Source organism: Vanessa cardui, chromosome W, assembly GCF_905220365.1.
Source record: "Vanessa cardui chromosome W, ilVanCard2.1, whole genome shotgun sequence".
In the NCBI taxonomy this organism is placed as follows: Eukaryota; Metazoa; Arthropoda; class Insecta; order Lepidoptera; family Nymphalidae; genus Vanessa; species Vanessa cardui.
In genome coordinates, this window is record NC_061153.1 from 12091670 (window position 1) to 12106413 (window position 14744).

At 32.6% G+C, this 14744-nt stretch overlaps 1 protein-coding gene across 1 annotated transcript; it reads right to left on the reverse strand.

Annotated features, from left to right (window-relative positions):
- Positions 1-13587: 13587 nt before the first annotated feature.
- On the reverse strand, positions 13588-14348 carry LOC124542623. Its single transcript, XM_047120550.1, has one exon. It carries the CDS (start codon positions 14335-14337, stop codon positions 13588-13590), a length of 750 nt encoding a protein of 249 aa, XP_046976506.1. The 5' UTR covers positions 14338-14348.
- Between the last annotated feature and the right edge of the window lie 396 nt (positions 14349-14744).

The following is a 14744-nucleotide window of genomic DNA, read 5'->3' on the forward strand; positions in this document are numbered from 1 at the left end:
GTCTGCCAGATTGCTCAACTATATAAACGGAAGATGTCTTGGATTTAAAAAATATGGTCCAAAATCTTCAAAAACAACTTCAAAGCGCTCATAATGAAATTGATAATATAAGCGATATATATCGTCGGCGGTAGTTCGTTAAGTCAACACGTATTTGCGCGGTGTGTAATAGATTCAAAATGAGTAAATGTGATAAGTGTGGAAAAAATATTACCAAACGATATCCTGGATTGGAATGTAATAAATGTGAAAAAACAGTACATGGAAATACTTCGTGTTCTGGTCTAACAAATAAACAACTTGCTGCTTTGCGTGCAACCGAAAATCTACAATGGATGTGTCAAGAATGCAATAGCAACTGTTTAAAACGTAATTCATTTATCGTACCGGAGGAGGATGACGAGGATGAGGATAATACATCTCAGGATATGCGAATAAATATAAAACAAATGGTAAGCGATATGTCCAAAGAAATCGAAAAAGCCATACAACGAGAAATGAAGGACTTTATGAAATCGCTACAGTATCAGAGTGACAAGCTTTACTTTACAGGAGATCGAGCAACAAAAATTGGGTGATCAAATTGAGATATCTAATATACCTTACAATGATAAAGAAGACGCAAGGTTGATTGTTGAAGAAATTGCAAATAAATTGCAATTACCAAAAGATGATGTAGTAAGTATTCAGACAAAAGTGGGCTCGAGTCGAAATGAAATGCCGGGACCGATACTATTAAAAATGAAGAATGAAACTATTCAAAACAAATGGATTACTACATCAAAAAAGTGTAAGATATCTGTAAAGGATGTTGTTGTAAATACAGGTACAAAGTCCGGTCAACAAATAGTATATATACGAGAATCCCTAACACCGTATAATAAAAATTTATTATGGAATGCAAAACAACAACTTAAGGATAAGTACAAGTTTATATGGTGTAAAAAGGGTGTTATTCGTGTACGTAAGGACAGTGATAGTGTACCTATCATACTAAGATCAATAAAGGACATAAGTCGCTTAGTTCATAATTAAAACTTACTTGTAATAAGAAAAGGTATTTCTCAGTTTTTTTATTTATTTTATCCTTTTTCTTTAAATGTATACAGTTTATAGTTTATAGTCTTTTATAGTTTACAATTTATAATAATCTCACAATTAACTAAAATTGAAGTAATAAATGATGATTTACTGGAATTATCTAATTGTACAAACATACAGGATTTTGTTTTTAATATACCACATAGTAATAATATCCAACTGTTTTGCGTCCATATAAACATAAGATCTATGATAAAAAACTTTTCTGCCTTAGAACAATGTATTAACTTATCTCAGAAATCAATCGATGTTATTGTAGTAACTGAGGCAAATATCTCCGACTCATTAAGTTGTATGTATAATTTGGATGGATTTGAAATGTACACAAAGTTGCGTAAGGCGCGCAGAGGTGGCGGCATAATTATATATATTAACAAAAAACATAAATTTAGCATATCTAAATTACAAACAAAACACTTTGAATGTATTCTGGGCACTTTAGTTACACCGAACAGATACGTCGCTAATCTGTGCGCACTTTACCGCCCTCCGAACTTAAGTAAACATCTGTTTATTGAGGAACTCGAACAACTTATTAAAAACTAAATTATCTAATGACTTGTTTTTGTTGGGAGATATAAACATTGACTTAAAAATAAATAATCCTGTCAAACATAAATATAACAATATGATGTACGATTTAGGTCTGGTGTGTGGGATTTCAGATTATACACGTATTGAATTACGTAATAATAAAATAGTAAAATCATGCATAGACCACATATACGCGAGATCTCATTCACTAGACATATACACCTCGACGCTCGACACTGTACTGGCCGACCATCGAATGGTTGCCTTAGCATGTGTTGGCTCAACCGCTATACAGAATGATGATAAATATAAAACTATTGTAAATTATGAACATTTGCAACAGCTTTTAAACGGCATCGATTGGACACCAATCGATCGTATGACATGCCCTGATGATATCTACATGTATATTAAAAATAAAATAAATAATTGCTATAACAACTCAAAAACTAAAATAAAAATAAAAAACAATCCAAATCGTTCATCCAATCATTGGATGAACAAAAGTATAATCAGAGCATGTAAATATAGAGATGAATTGTTTAAAAAATGGAAGAAAGATATAGGAAATGAAATATTAAAACTTAAATATAATAAAGCAAGAAATTTTGCAAATAAAATAATAAATATTACTAAAAATAACTATTATAAAAGCGAAATATATAAATATAAAAATGACTATAGAAAATTATGGCAAATAGTAAATAGATTAACTGGCAAAGTTAAAAACTCCTTGGATAAAATTATTATAAAAGCTTTTAACAAAAATAGCATCCCAATAAAAGATATTGCAAATAACTTTGCAATGTCTTTTAAAAACAGTGTTAAAAATATTATACCCACATGTACAATGCCATTACTAAAAATAAATGATTATGAAAGACATGTTAATGTGTCATGTAGATTTAAAAAGGCTAGTGTGTATAATGTTTCTAATATTATTAAGTCACTTAACAATAACAAATCTCCAGGCATAGACAATATACGTGTCATAGATCTCAAAAAATTAAATGATAAAATTGCTCCAATAATAGCAAAATTGATCAATGCCTGTATAACTACAGGTAAGTATCCGAAAGATTTAAAATTTGGATTAGTCAGGCCTTTATTTAAAAAAGGTAAAAGTGATGACTACGAAAACTATCGACCTATTACAGTACTACCAACAATAGATAAAATAGTAGAAAAATATATTTGTCAACAAATACAATGTTTTTATAAAGAGTATAATATTTTATCTCATAAGCAATTTGGTTTTCAACCGAAAAAGAATACCACGCAGTTATTATCTAAATTTACCGACTCTGTCAATAAGCATTTAAATGATAAAAAACATGTAATAGTTGTATTTATAGATTATAGTAAGGCTTTTGACACGCTCAGACATACTGTTTTAATGCAAAAGCTCGAAAATAATGGAATTAGGGGACCTTTGTTAAAATGGTGTCAAAACTATTTAACAGACAGAGCATACAGTGTTAAAATCGGTGTATCGCTTAGTGATGAAGTATACGTCTCACACGGAACGGCACAAGGATCGGTACTAGGACCATTGCACTACATAACGTACGTCAATGATTCAGAACATGCTATTAAAAGTTGTGAAATGTATCAGTTTGCAGACGACACATGTCTCCTGTCAGCGCACAATAACATAGACGAAGCATTAAAACAAATTCAATCGGATTTTGACGTACTTGCGAAGTGGTCACATGATGTAGGTCTTGTAATAAATGTCACAAAGACAAATTCTATGTACATAAGTTCAAGTCACAACAGATATAATGGTAGTTTAAAGATCATTGCCCATAGTCATACATGTTTACACAGCAATAGTAATAATTATTGTAAATGTCCCTCATTAGATATGGTCCAAAACCAGCGATATCTTGGTTTAATTATTGATAACCGTCTTAAATGGAAAGACCATATAAATAGTGTCTGTGATAAGTTACGAGCCCTTTTAGCAAAATTTAGTTTATTACGTAATAAAATTCCTTATTCAATTTTATTGATGATGTATAAAACTCTCGGCGAATCTATAATTTCATACGGACTCAGCAGCTATGGTTTAACAGAGAGAACACATAATAATCAAATGTATCAACTGCAGCTAAGATTTTTAAAAACAATTGTACCAAAAAAAAAATTAAAGAATTATATAAAACTAATTATCACAACTTATTTATTTATTGCAAGGTAATGCCAGTTAATATTAAAATTGAGTTCATGCTACTAACAGATCAATATTTTAATTTTAATGTAAATCAAACAATAAATACTAATAATTATAACATGCAATTAAGAAATGTCAGTAATCAAAAATTAAATATTCCTAAATACAATAATAACTACGGCAAGCGAGTGTTGGAATATGTTATTCCTACTCTAATTAATAAAATCCCTATTGATATAAAAAAAAAAATTAAACATAAAAAATTATAAAAACAAATTAAATAAATTCTATTTGGAACATACTGTATAGTGTAGCTATTCAAATTGTAAATTCCTGGAACTAGTTCAGTGCGCGAGCGTCGACCATTATTACAAAGCTATTATTTTGGTTCTACCCTCAATTTTGTATTTCTGTTACACTTATTATTTTTACTCATACTCATTGTTAATTCGTTATCATTTTAATATGTTGATATCTGACTGATTGAATGTGGTTTTTTTGTACCGTTTTGTGTATTATTAATGTATTGTTCTTTTGGTTTAATAAATAAATAAAAAAAGCATTGAAAAATCAGAACTTCAACGTAAAATACATAACTTGGAATTAAAAGTAAAAGAACTGACTATTATTTGCGGATCGGGAAGAAAACAAACACCACATAGTTTAAGAAAGAAATCAACCACAAAACAAAAAATTGACTTTTCAATTGATGAAAATGACAACATTGCTCTGCCTAATAAAAACAGCCTTACATCATCGGTTCAAAATACTTGTGACGTATCAACCCAAACAGGGATTGTGCCAGTAGAAGATCCCGCAACCGAACATAATAATAAGAAGCTGAAAACTACACCGACAAACAGTGAAAAATCAATAAATAAGGACCGACATTTTATACGTATATTTGGCGGACAATCATGCAAAGGAGTGGCAGCTGAACTACAACTTTTCTTAAGAAAATCATACACAAATTACAACGTAATCGGAATAACAAAACCTTTCGCTAATACAGAGGAAATCTTAAAAGGATGCAACGAAAAAAGTATAAATAAAGACGACAAGATTTTAATAAATATCGGAGAAAATGATATAAACCCATATAAAGTAATAATGGAACTACATGGTATTATAAAATAATTCCCTAAAAATGACATCTTTATTCTGCAGGCAACGTACAACCCTCATTTTAATGTAGATTTATTAAATTACCAATTTAAGCTAATATATTGGTGGCAACACTAGCCTAATGTCATAAAAAACTTCTCTCAACAAATAAAAATTATTATTTTATTATAAAAAATAACTGTATTAGCTTTAATTTTGTATTTATATCAAGTTATTAATGTAATATATAAAAAGTATACTAATATACTGAGTGTCGTTCGTTAATGTGCAGTGTTTTCTTGTGTTGTGTTCGTCAGCTGACATTACGCAGGTAACGAACTCAATTTTAAAAAGTTTTCTTGTTCAACTTCTTGTTATCCCTCTAACTTACTATAGAAACCCTATTTCACAATTTATAAGTCAAATATTATAGCAACTGTTTGATCACACTGACGCCGTCTATATTATTTTATCTAATAACTTCTATTTTTATAAAACATGATGACTCGTAGCACCAAGGCGCGTCAGGCCGAGGAACAACTCCAGCTGACGCTCCAGGAACGCAAAGCATCCAGGACTCAGTGTGATCTACTGTTAAAAGAAAGGGATGAAAATGAACAAGAATTCTTGCAAATTCTTAATAAAAACAACGCATTAAAATCTGAGCTTTCGCAGTTACATTTACGATATGTAGAAATGGAAGAACAAAATAATAATTTGCAAGAAATAGTCAGTGGGTTTGATAATTGCAGAGATGAGTATGAGCAAGCTCTTATGCTCACCAATGACTTAAAAGCTAAATTACATAAGGCCCAACTATATATATCAGAATTAGAAAACAATAACCTCAACTTGAAGGCCTCTCAAACCCAGTGTCCATATGATGAACTGGTTGGATATAAAGCCACATTAGTGTCCCCACTCACCAGTAACAATGACATTTCGACAATTGATTTGACTGGTGATGACATGGGTTCTTCCAGTCTAGTATTAAGTAATAATAAATTCAAGAAATATATTAAAATTAATAGGTATATTAAGAAAACACAAAAATTGATAAAATCTAGAAATAATTGCCTTAATTATGAAAAAATCTGTAAGGAAAGAAATACACTCAAATTAAAAATGATTGAGTATAATAAGAATGTGAAAGATATGAGACAAGGTTATGAGGCTGATGTGACTGCTCTTCAGGCTGAGATATCATATTTAAAAAGCTCCTTAGACACCATATCAAAAAAATATGAATTGTCCCAAAATGAAATTACTGGTCATATCGCAGCCATGAACAATCTACTAGACTTAAGTAAGTATAATTCGGAGCGCTTTGACTCTCTCATAAACCACTATGCTTGTGATTGTCGGGGCGCTTCTGACTCTGGGGATCGTTCTGGGCTGTGCTCTGGTATGGTGCCTCCATCTCAGTCAACAGCTCATGTCATGGCATGGTATGGCGCATACCAAGCAAAACACATCATGTTCCTCCCAAAAAATGTACTAAAATTTATAGTGATGGAATGGGAAGAGATATGGGTGTTTTGCTCAATGACATGTGTAGGGGACAATTAGTAACAAATTATTGTATGCCAGGTGCAAGTTACTCACATATAATGAATAGTATTTTGAATTGTACTCATTGTCCTTCTACTACACTAATCATACTAGTTGGGAGAAAGGGAAATGTGAACAAAAAAAATCTTGATAATTATTACACCAAATTATTAAATTTAAATGTAGAAAGAATATTAATGTTCACATTTCCTTATGTTAAAGATATGCCACAGGAAAATGCAATTAGGTTTAAATTAAATAATAGGTTACATATAATGACAAATAGTTATTATGTATCAAAAAATGACATCAATAATAAAATTGAATTAATTGATATTAATAATATAATTAATAATAGTTCATGTTTATTGACATGTGATAGGTGTCACCTATCAAATTTTTATAAGAGACAGATAGCAAGCACGCTATCATATTTTATTGTTACAAAATCAACCAACTGTTTGGTTGACCAGACAACTGCTTCTATTGAGCAGTATAATAATACAAGACCATATATTTTGGAACATGTTCCAAGTAATTTAAATTAAACTCTAAGACAATAGAGGTAGTCTCTGGCACCAATAGTATAGTTACCATAGAAGCCAATAAAAAGAAAAGGAAAATAACTAATAATAAAATTGTAAACCTGGTGCACCAAAATATTCAAGGAATGTTAGGGAAGGACCTAGATATTGAATTATTTTTGACCTGTAATGATATTGATATTTTGTGTTTAATTGAACATTGGCTTCTGAATTATCAGGTCATGTTTAACTTTAGTGGGCACCAGTTGGCTAGTTTGTTCAGTAGGAATAAAGCTATTCGCGGTGGCTCTTTAATACTTATGAGTAAACACTTTAAATTTAAGGAACGTAAAGATATTGTGAGCCTTTCTATTGAGCAAACTATAGAAATAGCCTGTGCAGAGCTTGAGCGTGTCATTGTTGTATGCGTATACAGGCCCCCTAGTGGATTATATGAATTGTTTGAAAATGTCTTGGAAAATGTTTTATCAAAATTATCTGAATGTAATAAAGAAATTATTGTTTGTGGAGATTTTAATATAAATTTACTGCATAATACAACCACAAGTATTAGATTCAGATCATTGTTAAATTCATATAATCTGGTAAATCTGTTCTTAGAACCAACTAGAATAACAGATTCCACAGCAACTTGCATAGACAATATATTTGCAACCCATATTCCACAAAATAAAATGATTATTAATAAACTAAATTCAGATCACTGTGGACAACAGGCTTTATTTAATTTTCATATTAATAAAATAAGCAATTGTGAAAAAATAATGTTTGTTCCTTTGACCAGAAGTCGTATTGAGAAGTTTAGAAGTATTATTATGGCCAATCTCCTTCACCTAACTCTTAGTGATAATCCCAATGTTTTGTATAATAACCTATTTAAATTAATTAGAAACAAGTTTAATGCAATATTCACTTCTAAAACAGTTAATACAAAAAACTTTTTGAAATTCAATGATTGGGCTACTATTGGAAGTCATAAAAGTAGGCAACGAATGTACGAGCTTTATAATGAAAGGACGTACAATCATAGTGCCACTTTTGCCAACTATGTAAGTAACTGTTCAAAATTATTTAGAAAAGTGTGCTTTCTGGCTAAGTCTTTTACTATAAAAAATAGAATTAAGAATGCACATAACAAAATAAAAATGACCTGGAAAGTTATAAATTGTGAAACTGGTAGAAGTGGTAATCGGAGCTCCGAATTAAACTTAAATTATAATAATAAAGTCATAAATAGTGAACGGGAAGTTGCTTCAGTTTTTGAACAATTTTTTGCTGACATACCAGTTTCTACAACTAGGTTACTTATTTCTTCTCCAGCTGTTGCCGAATCATTGATGAAAGAAAATGTACGAGAATGCAAATCAAAATTTAATTTTACCCCTGTAAACACCAATATCATAATTTGTGCATTTAAATCATTAGACATTAAGAAAACTGCTGATCTATGGGGTATTTCTGTAAAGGTGATAAACTCAATTATTGATGTGATTGCACCTTATCTTGCAATAATATTCAATGATTGTGTTCAGCGTGGTATAATTCCTGACCTGATGAAACATAGTAAAGTCATTCCAATATTTAAATCTGGTAGCACTTCAGATCCTAATAACTATAGGCCTATCTCAATATTACCTACCCTCAGCAAAATATTTGAAAAAATTATTTTAAATCAATTATTAGCATATATCAATAGACACAATCTGCTTCACAGAAAACAATTTGGATTGAGGGGTCGCTCGACTACCGACGCAGGTATCGAACTTATAAAAAATATCTATGAGGCCTGGGAGGGGTCGCAGGATGCCTTGGGGATTTTCTGCGACTTATCCAAAGCCTTTGATTGTGTTCAGCATGAAACTCTGGTCAGGAAACTATATCACTATGGATAAGAGAATGTGCACTCGACCTTCTGACTTCCTATCTTAACAATAGAATTCAGAGGGTTAAAGGGACAAGGTCTCCTGGGGTCTCAGTTGGTATGGGGGTCCCACAAGGATCAATTCTTGGACCTTTTCTATTCCTCATATACATAAATGACTTGCCCTTTCTTGTTGGGAACAAACATGATATAGTATTGTTTGCTGATGATACCTCTTTGGTTTTTAAAATTAATAGGAAACAGGTTCAGTATGACGATGTAAACAATGCTATGTCCGATATAGTACATTGGTTTAGCGTAAATAATCTTAGACTGAATAATAAAAAAACTAAAATTGTAAAATTTAGCACACCAAATGTGCAAAATGTAAAACCCGATGTACTTATCAATGGGAAATCGATGGATCCAGTTGAAACAACTGAATTTCTTGGCCTTACTCTTGATGCCAAGTTACAGTGGCTCCCCCACATAAACGGATTGGCGGGTAAACTGAGTTCTGCGGCATTTGCGGTCAAAAAAATTAGATTACTTACTGATGTTGATACGGCTCGACTAGTATATTTTAGTTACTTTCATAGTATAATGTCCTACGGTATTATGCTTTGGGGTAACGCAGCCGCTATCCAAACTATATTTGTGCTGCAGAAGAGGGCTATTCGCGCAATCTATAACCTAGGAGCCAAGGAATCATTAAGATAGATAGATAGATAGATAAATACTTTATTGCACTCAACATCATATAAAATAACAGTAAATATAACATGATTAGTTAAAGAAAATTGACGGCAAGGGCGGCCTTATCACTAAAAGCGATCTCTTACAGGCAACCCAACAGATGAGGACAACATATTCTGTAAAGAGGGTAGTGCATAATTATATTATGATGCATACATATACAATGGATATTTGATTTAATATAAAATTACATATAAGGAAAACGTAAAATAAACATACATGCAAATACCTGTACATACATACATATATATATACATACATACATATATACATACATACCTATATATCTACATAAATACATATATACCTACCTACATACATACATATAAATATAAAAAAAAGAGTAGTTACGAAGACTTATAATGATGTTTGACTCGACTTTTAAATATATTTAAGGACTGTGACATCCTAATGTCATGTGGGAGCGCATTCCATAATTTAATCGATCTGACAGTAAATGAATCATTATAACAGTGTGAGTGGCTGAGAGGCAGCTGTAGTTTGTTATCCGATAGAGAACGAAGATTGAGATGAAGAGAAGAATTAGAGCCAAGAAAGGAAAAGCGTTCTTTGAGGTAAGTTGGAGTTTGGGGAAAGAAGAGAATAGTGTAAAGGAGAGAAAGGGCGTGCAAATTACGTCTTTGTCTGACTGTCAGCCATCCAAGTCGGGTACGATATTCGGAGATGTGGTCAAACTTTTTCAATCCAAAAATGAACCGTATGCACATGTTTTGCAACCTTTCAAGCTTGTCAAGTAGCTCCTCGGATAGACCTAAGTAGCATACATCTGCGTAGTCTAGGATGGGAAGAAGAAGTGCATTCGAAAGAGAAATTTTAGTTTTGATTGGCAACAACTTCTTCCATCTTCTTAATGAGCCGAAAGCTGCAAACATTTTCCGACTTAGATTTGACACTTGCGCTGCCCAAGAAAATTTGTTATCTATTATAAGACCTAAGTTAGTGACAATGTTATTATTAATCAAAGTTGTACCGTCAAACACTACGGGAGGAACATTAACTTGATTAAGTTTCGCAAGCTGTTTTGGATTGCCAACTATAGCTAACTGTGATTTACTGGCATTTAACGATAAACCATATGACTTGCTCCACTCACTAATCGATTGAAGGTTATTATTCATAAGATCGATAGCATTAGCGATGTTCTCCACAGGAGTCGTTAAATAAACCTGCAAATCATCAGCATAGAGGTGAAAAGAAACAGAAAGATGTTTAGTGACAGAATTTATAAAGATTGAGAAAAGGAGAGGGGACAGAACACCACCTTGTGGGACACCCGCCCTGAGATAGCAACAGGAGGAAAATTTACCATCAACAATAACCCGCTGTTGACGATTTGTAAGATAAGACTGAAACCAAGAAACAGCATTGGAAGAGAAATTTAAAGAATCAAGAATAGCTAAGAGAATGTCATGGTCAACAGTATTAAAGGCATTGGAAAAATCAAGAAGAGCTATAATAGTAATTTCTTTGTTATCAATCCCAAAGCGAATGTCATCACAGACTTTGATCAAAGCTGTTGTGGTGCTATGTCCTGGGCGAAATCCCGATTGAAATGGGCTTAAAATATTATTTAATGAGAGAAAATTGGAAAGCTGTCCATGGACAATGCGTTCGAGAACCTTAGAAAGGAAAGGAAGGATAGATATAGGACGGTAGTGAGCTAACAAAGTAGGATTAGAGATTTTGGGAATGGGTAGGATATGAGCTATTTGCCAACTATTGGGAAAAATACCTGAATTTAAAGAGAAATTATATAGGTGGCATAGAACAGGAAGAATGGTATCTAAGGACAGGAGTATCATTTTGCGACTGATACCGTCACATCCAGCGGCGTCTGATTGAATACCAAGAATACTCTTCCTGATATCCTCAGAAGTCACTAGAGTAAAAGAGAAAGGAGAAAAATTAGGCTTAGGACGTGTGGTTATGGAACTCAAGGTGTGACATTTATTCGCATTGTCCATGGTAGCCGCCGTGAAGTGCTTATTCAGCGCTTCAGCGTCAACATTTCTTACTTTTAGTGACTGACGGCCAATACCCATCGCATACAAAAAACGCCATACCTTGCCGGTGTTCTTGATGCTAACAGAATTGTGTATATAGTTTCGTTGAGCATCCCTACAGACTTTGCTGCAATGATTACGCAGCCGTTTATATTTTAGGAGATTGTTGTCTGTCGGTCTTCGTTTATATCTCGACTTAGCAGCATTACGTCTTGCCATGACAACTTTGATGTCTTGTGTTAACCATGGTGCTGGAAGGTGTTTTAACTTAATCGGTCTTAATGGAGCATGAATATCAAAAAGATCTGAGAGGAGAGAGTTAAATAATTCAAGTTTATCATCCATAGATGGAGCATTGAATACAGCATCCCAGTCAATCCGATCAAGGTCACACAAAAATTTATTATTGTCAAAGTTCTTGAAACTTCGTCTCATGACAATGGTTGGTTTTGATTTAGGCGGACGGACTTTATATGAGAGATACAAAAGGTCATGGTATGAAAACGCTTCAGCGGGGTATTGGCCGTACAGCATAGCATGATCAGATGAGGAAACAATTATTAAATCTAATAAAGAAGGAAAGCAATTTGGGAAAAAGTGAGTAGAATTAGAAGGAAGTATATTTAAATTAGAGCTATTCACAATATTACGAAGGCGTTGAGCACGTGAGTCATTTTTATTTAAACACGTGTTAAAATCACCCATAATAATGGTGTGATCAACAGCAGAAACATATTTCTCAAGTAGGTGCTCAAAACATTGAAAATAATTAATATGAAGAGAAGGGCTATAAAATACCCCTAAGAGGACTTTTAAAGGACCAAATAAGAGTTCAAGAAAAATGTGCTCAGAAGATTCGGAATATTGCGATGGGGATTTATCTAGAATGGAAAAAGGAATATGACTACGTAGGTAAATTGCCACACCGCCACCACCTTTTCCCGTCCTGTCATTCCGTATTAGATGAAATCCTGGTAAGGAGAAAGAGGTAGAAGGAAGGCAAGGCTTAAGGAATGTTTCAGATATCAAGATAGCATGCAAATTTTTAAGATCAAGTGATGTTAACAAATCCGTATAATGCGCGGGAATGCTTTGTGCGTTGAGATGGACAACGTTAAAATTTTTAGGAACCGTATGAAAAGTAGAATCCAAATGAGTATGTAATGACAAAGGTATACTATGAAAGCTATCACTTGATGAGGCAGATATAAAGTCATCGTCAGAACAAATATAATCATCAGAGTCACTCATATTGTAAGTAAATAAAAAATATCAATAATAATAAAATAAAAATAATACCTAATAAATACAAAATATACAAATAAATATATGTAATATTTATAAAAATAAATAATAATAATATAAATAATATCTAATAGTATCTAGTAACAATAAAATAATTATTAAATTTATAGCATTCAATCAATCTATCAGCTGTTACTGCTGTAAGTTATCGCTTAGATATAAACAGTATCCAGAATACTATTTTAAAAACACAACATGAAATTAGGAAAACAAAAAAAAAAAAAAAAATTAACGAAACAAAAAAAAAAAGAAAAAAAAAATTATTATATATATGTCTATAAAAAACTAGATTAACACGTGAAACGAAACGTCAGCAGCGGAATGTAACATCAATTTAATTGACAGCTATCACTCACATTGACAGTAACTTGTACACACACTGCATTTGACGTTTACATATTATTTAAATAATATTAGCAAATAGTAGGTAAACTATAATATTACATGTGAATAACAGTGTAACTAATTAAAGAGTTATATATAACTACCTACAAAGAAAAAATAACAACACAAACAGTTATTAATGTACTGAAAAACATTGATTACCTGAAGGACCCGTATGAGAGACAACAAACAAGATAGTTTTTAATGAAACACCAGTTATAATAAATAGTAAAATATAGGAAATAGTTACTTCTTTAAGTTCCTTTTCGGTCGGACTCCCTGCGAATTCTTGTTCTCTTGGGTATTGGTGTTGGATGAGGTTGCAGTCCTAGCTGAAACTTGTTGAGGCACCGTAGCAGTGGAATACATATTCAGCTCCGCCATAGACGTAATTTGGTGACGCTTACCATCTGGACCAATAATAACTATGTTGCCATCTCTAGTCCAACATTTGTTGATACCAAGACGCTGTCTGGCAGCCACGAAGACGTCATGACGTTCCTTTGTTAGAAACTCAGACAGCGTAACCCCAGTGTTCTTCAGACTGGTTTTTGCATACCACACTTTGTTACGCATGATTGGATCTTGGAACTTAATAAGGATGACCCTTGGTTTCTCAGGAGCCGAAGAACCCAAACGATGGCAGCGACTGATAGAATCCACTGATAACTCTGGCAACTTGAGATGTTTAGACAGCAGCTGACTGACATTAGCCGATAAGTTTTCTTTGTTGGCTTCCGGAACCCCATGCACCAGGAGCATTTTCCGTCTACTTCTCATTTCAATTTGATCACACTTTTTGGAAAGGAGCTCGACTTGCAGCTGAAGTCCTTCCAGAGCAGTTAAGACAAAACTTCGGAAAGCATTAAACTGGGAGACTATGTTGGAAGTCGGACTGGTGGCTGGCATATTAGAATTCAAATTTTGTTGGAATTCAGCCATTTTAGAGTTGAAATGTTCTGTTAGTTGTGCAATTGAGTGTTTAATAGAGTCCATTATTAATCTGATCTTCGAGAGTGTTATTGTGAGAGTTAATTGAACTTTAGTTGTCTGTTGTTTAATATGTGTTTTTATACTTGGATTAGATGAAGGAGTCACAGCTGACAGGTTTGATGAATGCTTAGCAAATTTTACCAGGTGTTAATTATTTTTAAATTAAATATTTGCAGAGAGCAAAAGAAAACACGTCTACTTAATTATGCACCTACCGCCCAAAAAAAAAAAAAAAAAAAAAGGTATAGATTTAAAGAAATTAAGATATTGACTGTTGCTTCTTAATACATATTTTGTAATGTTTTGTATGTACGGAAAAATATTAATGTTTTTATGAGAAAATGTGATTCTCATAACATTGGTACAAGGAACAAACACAATCTTGTTACTCCTGTTACTCGACTGCATAG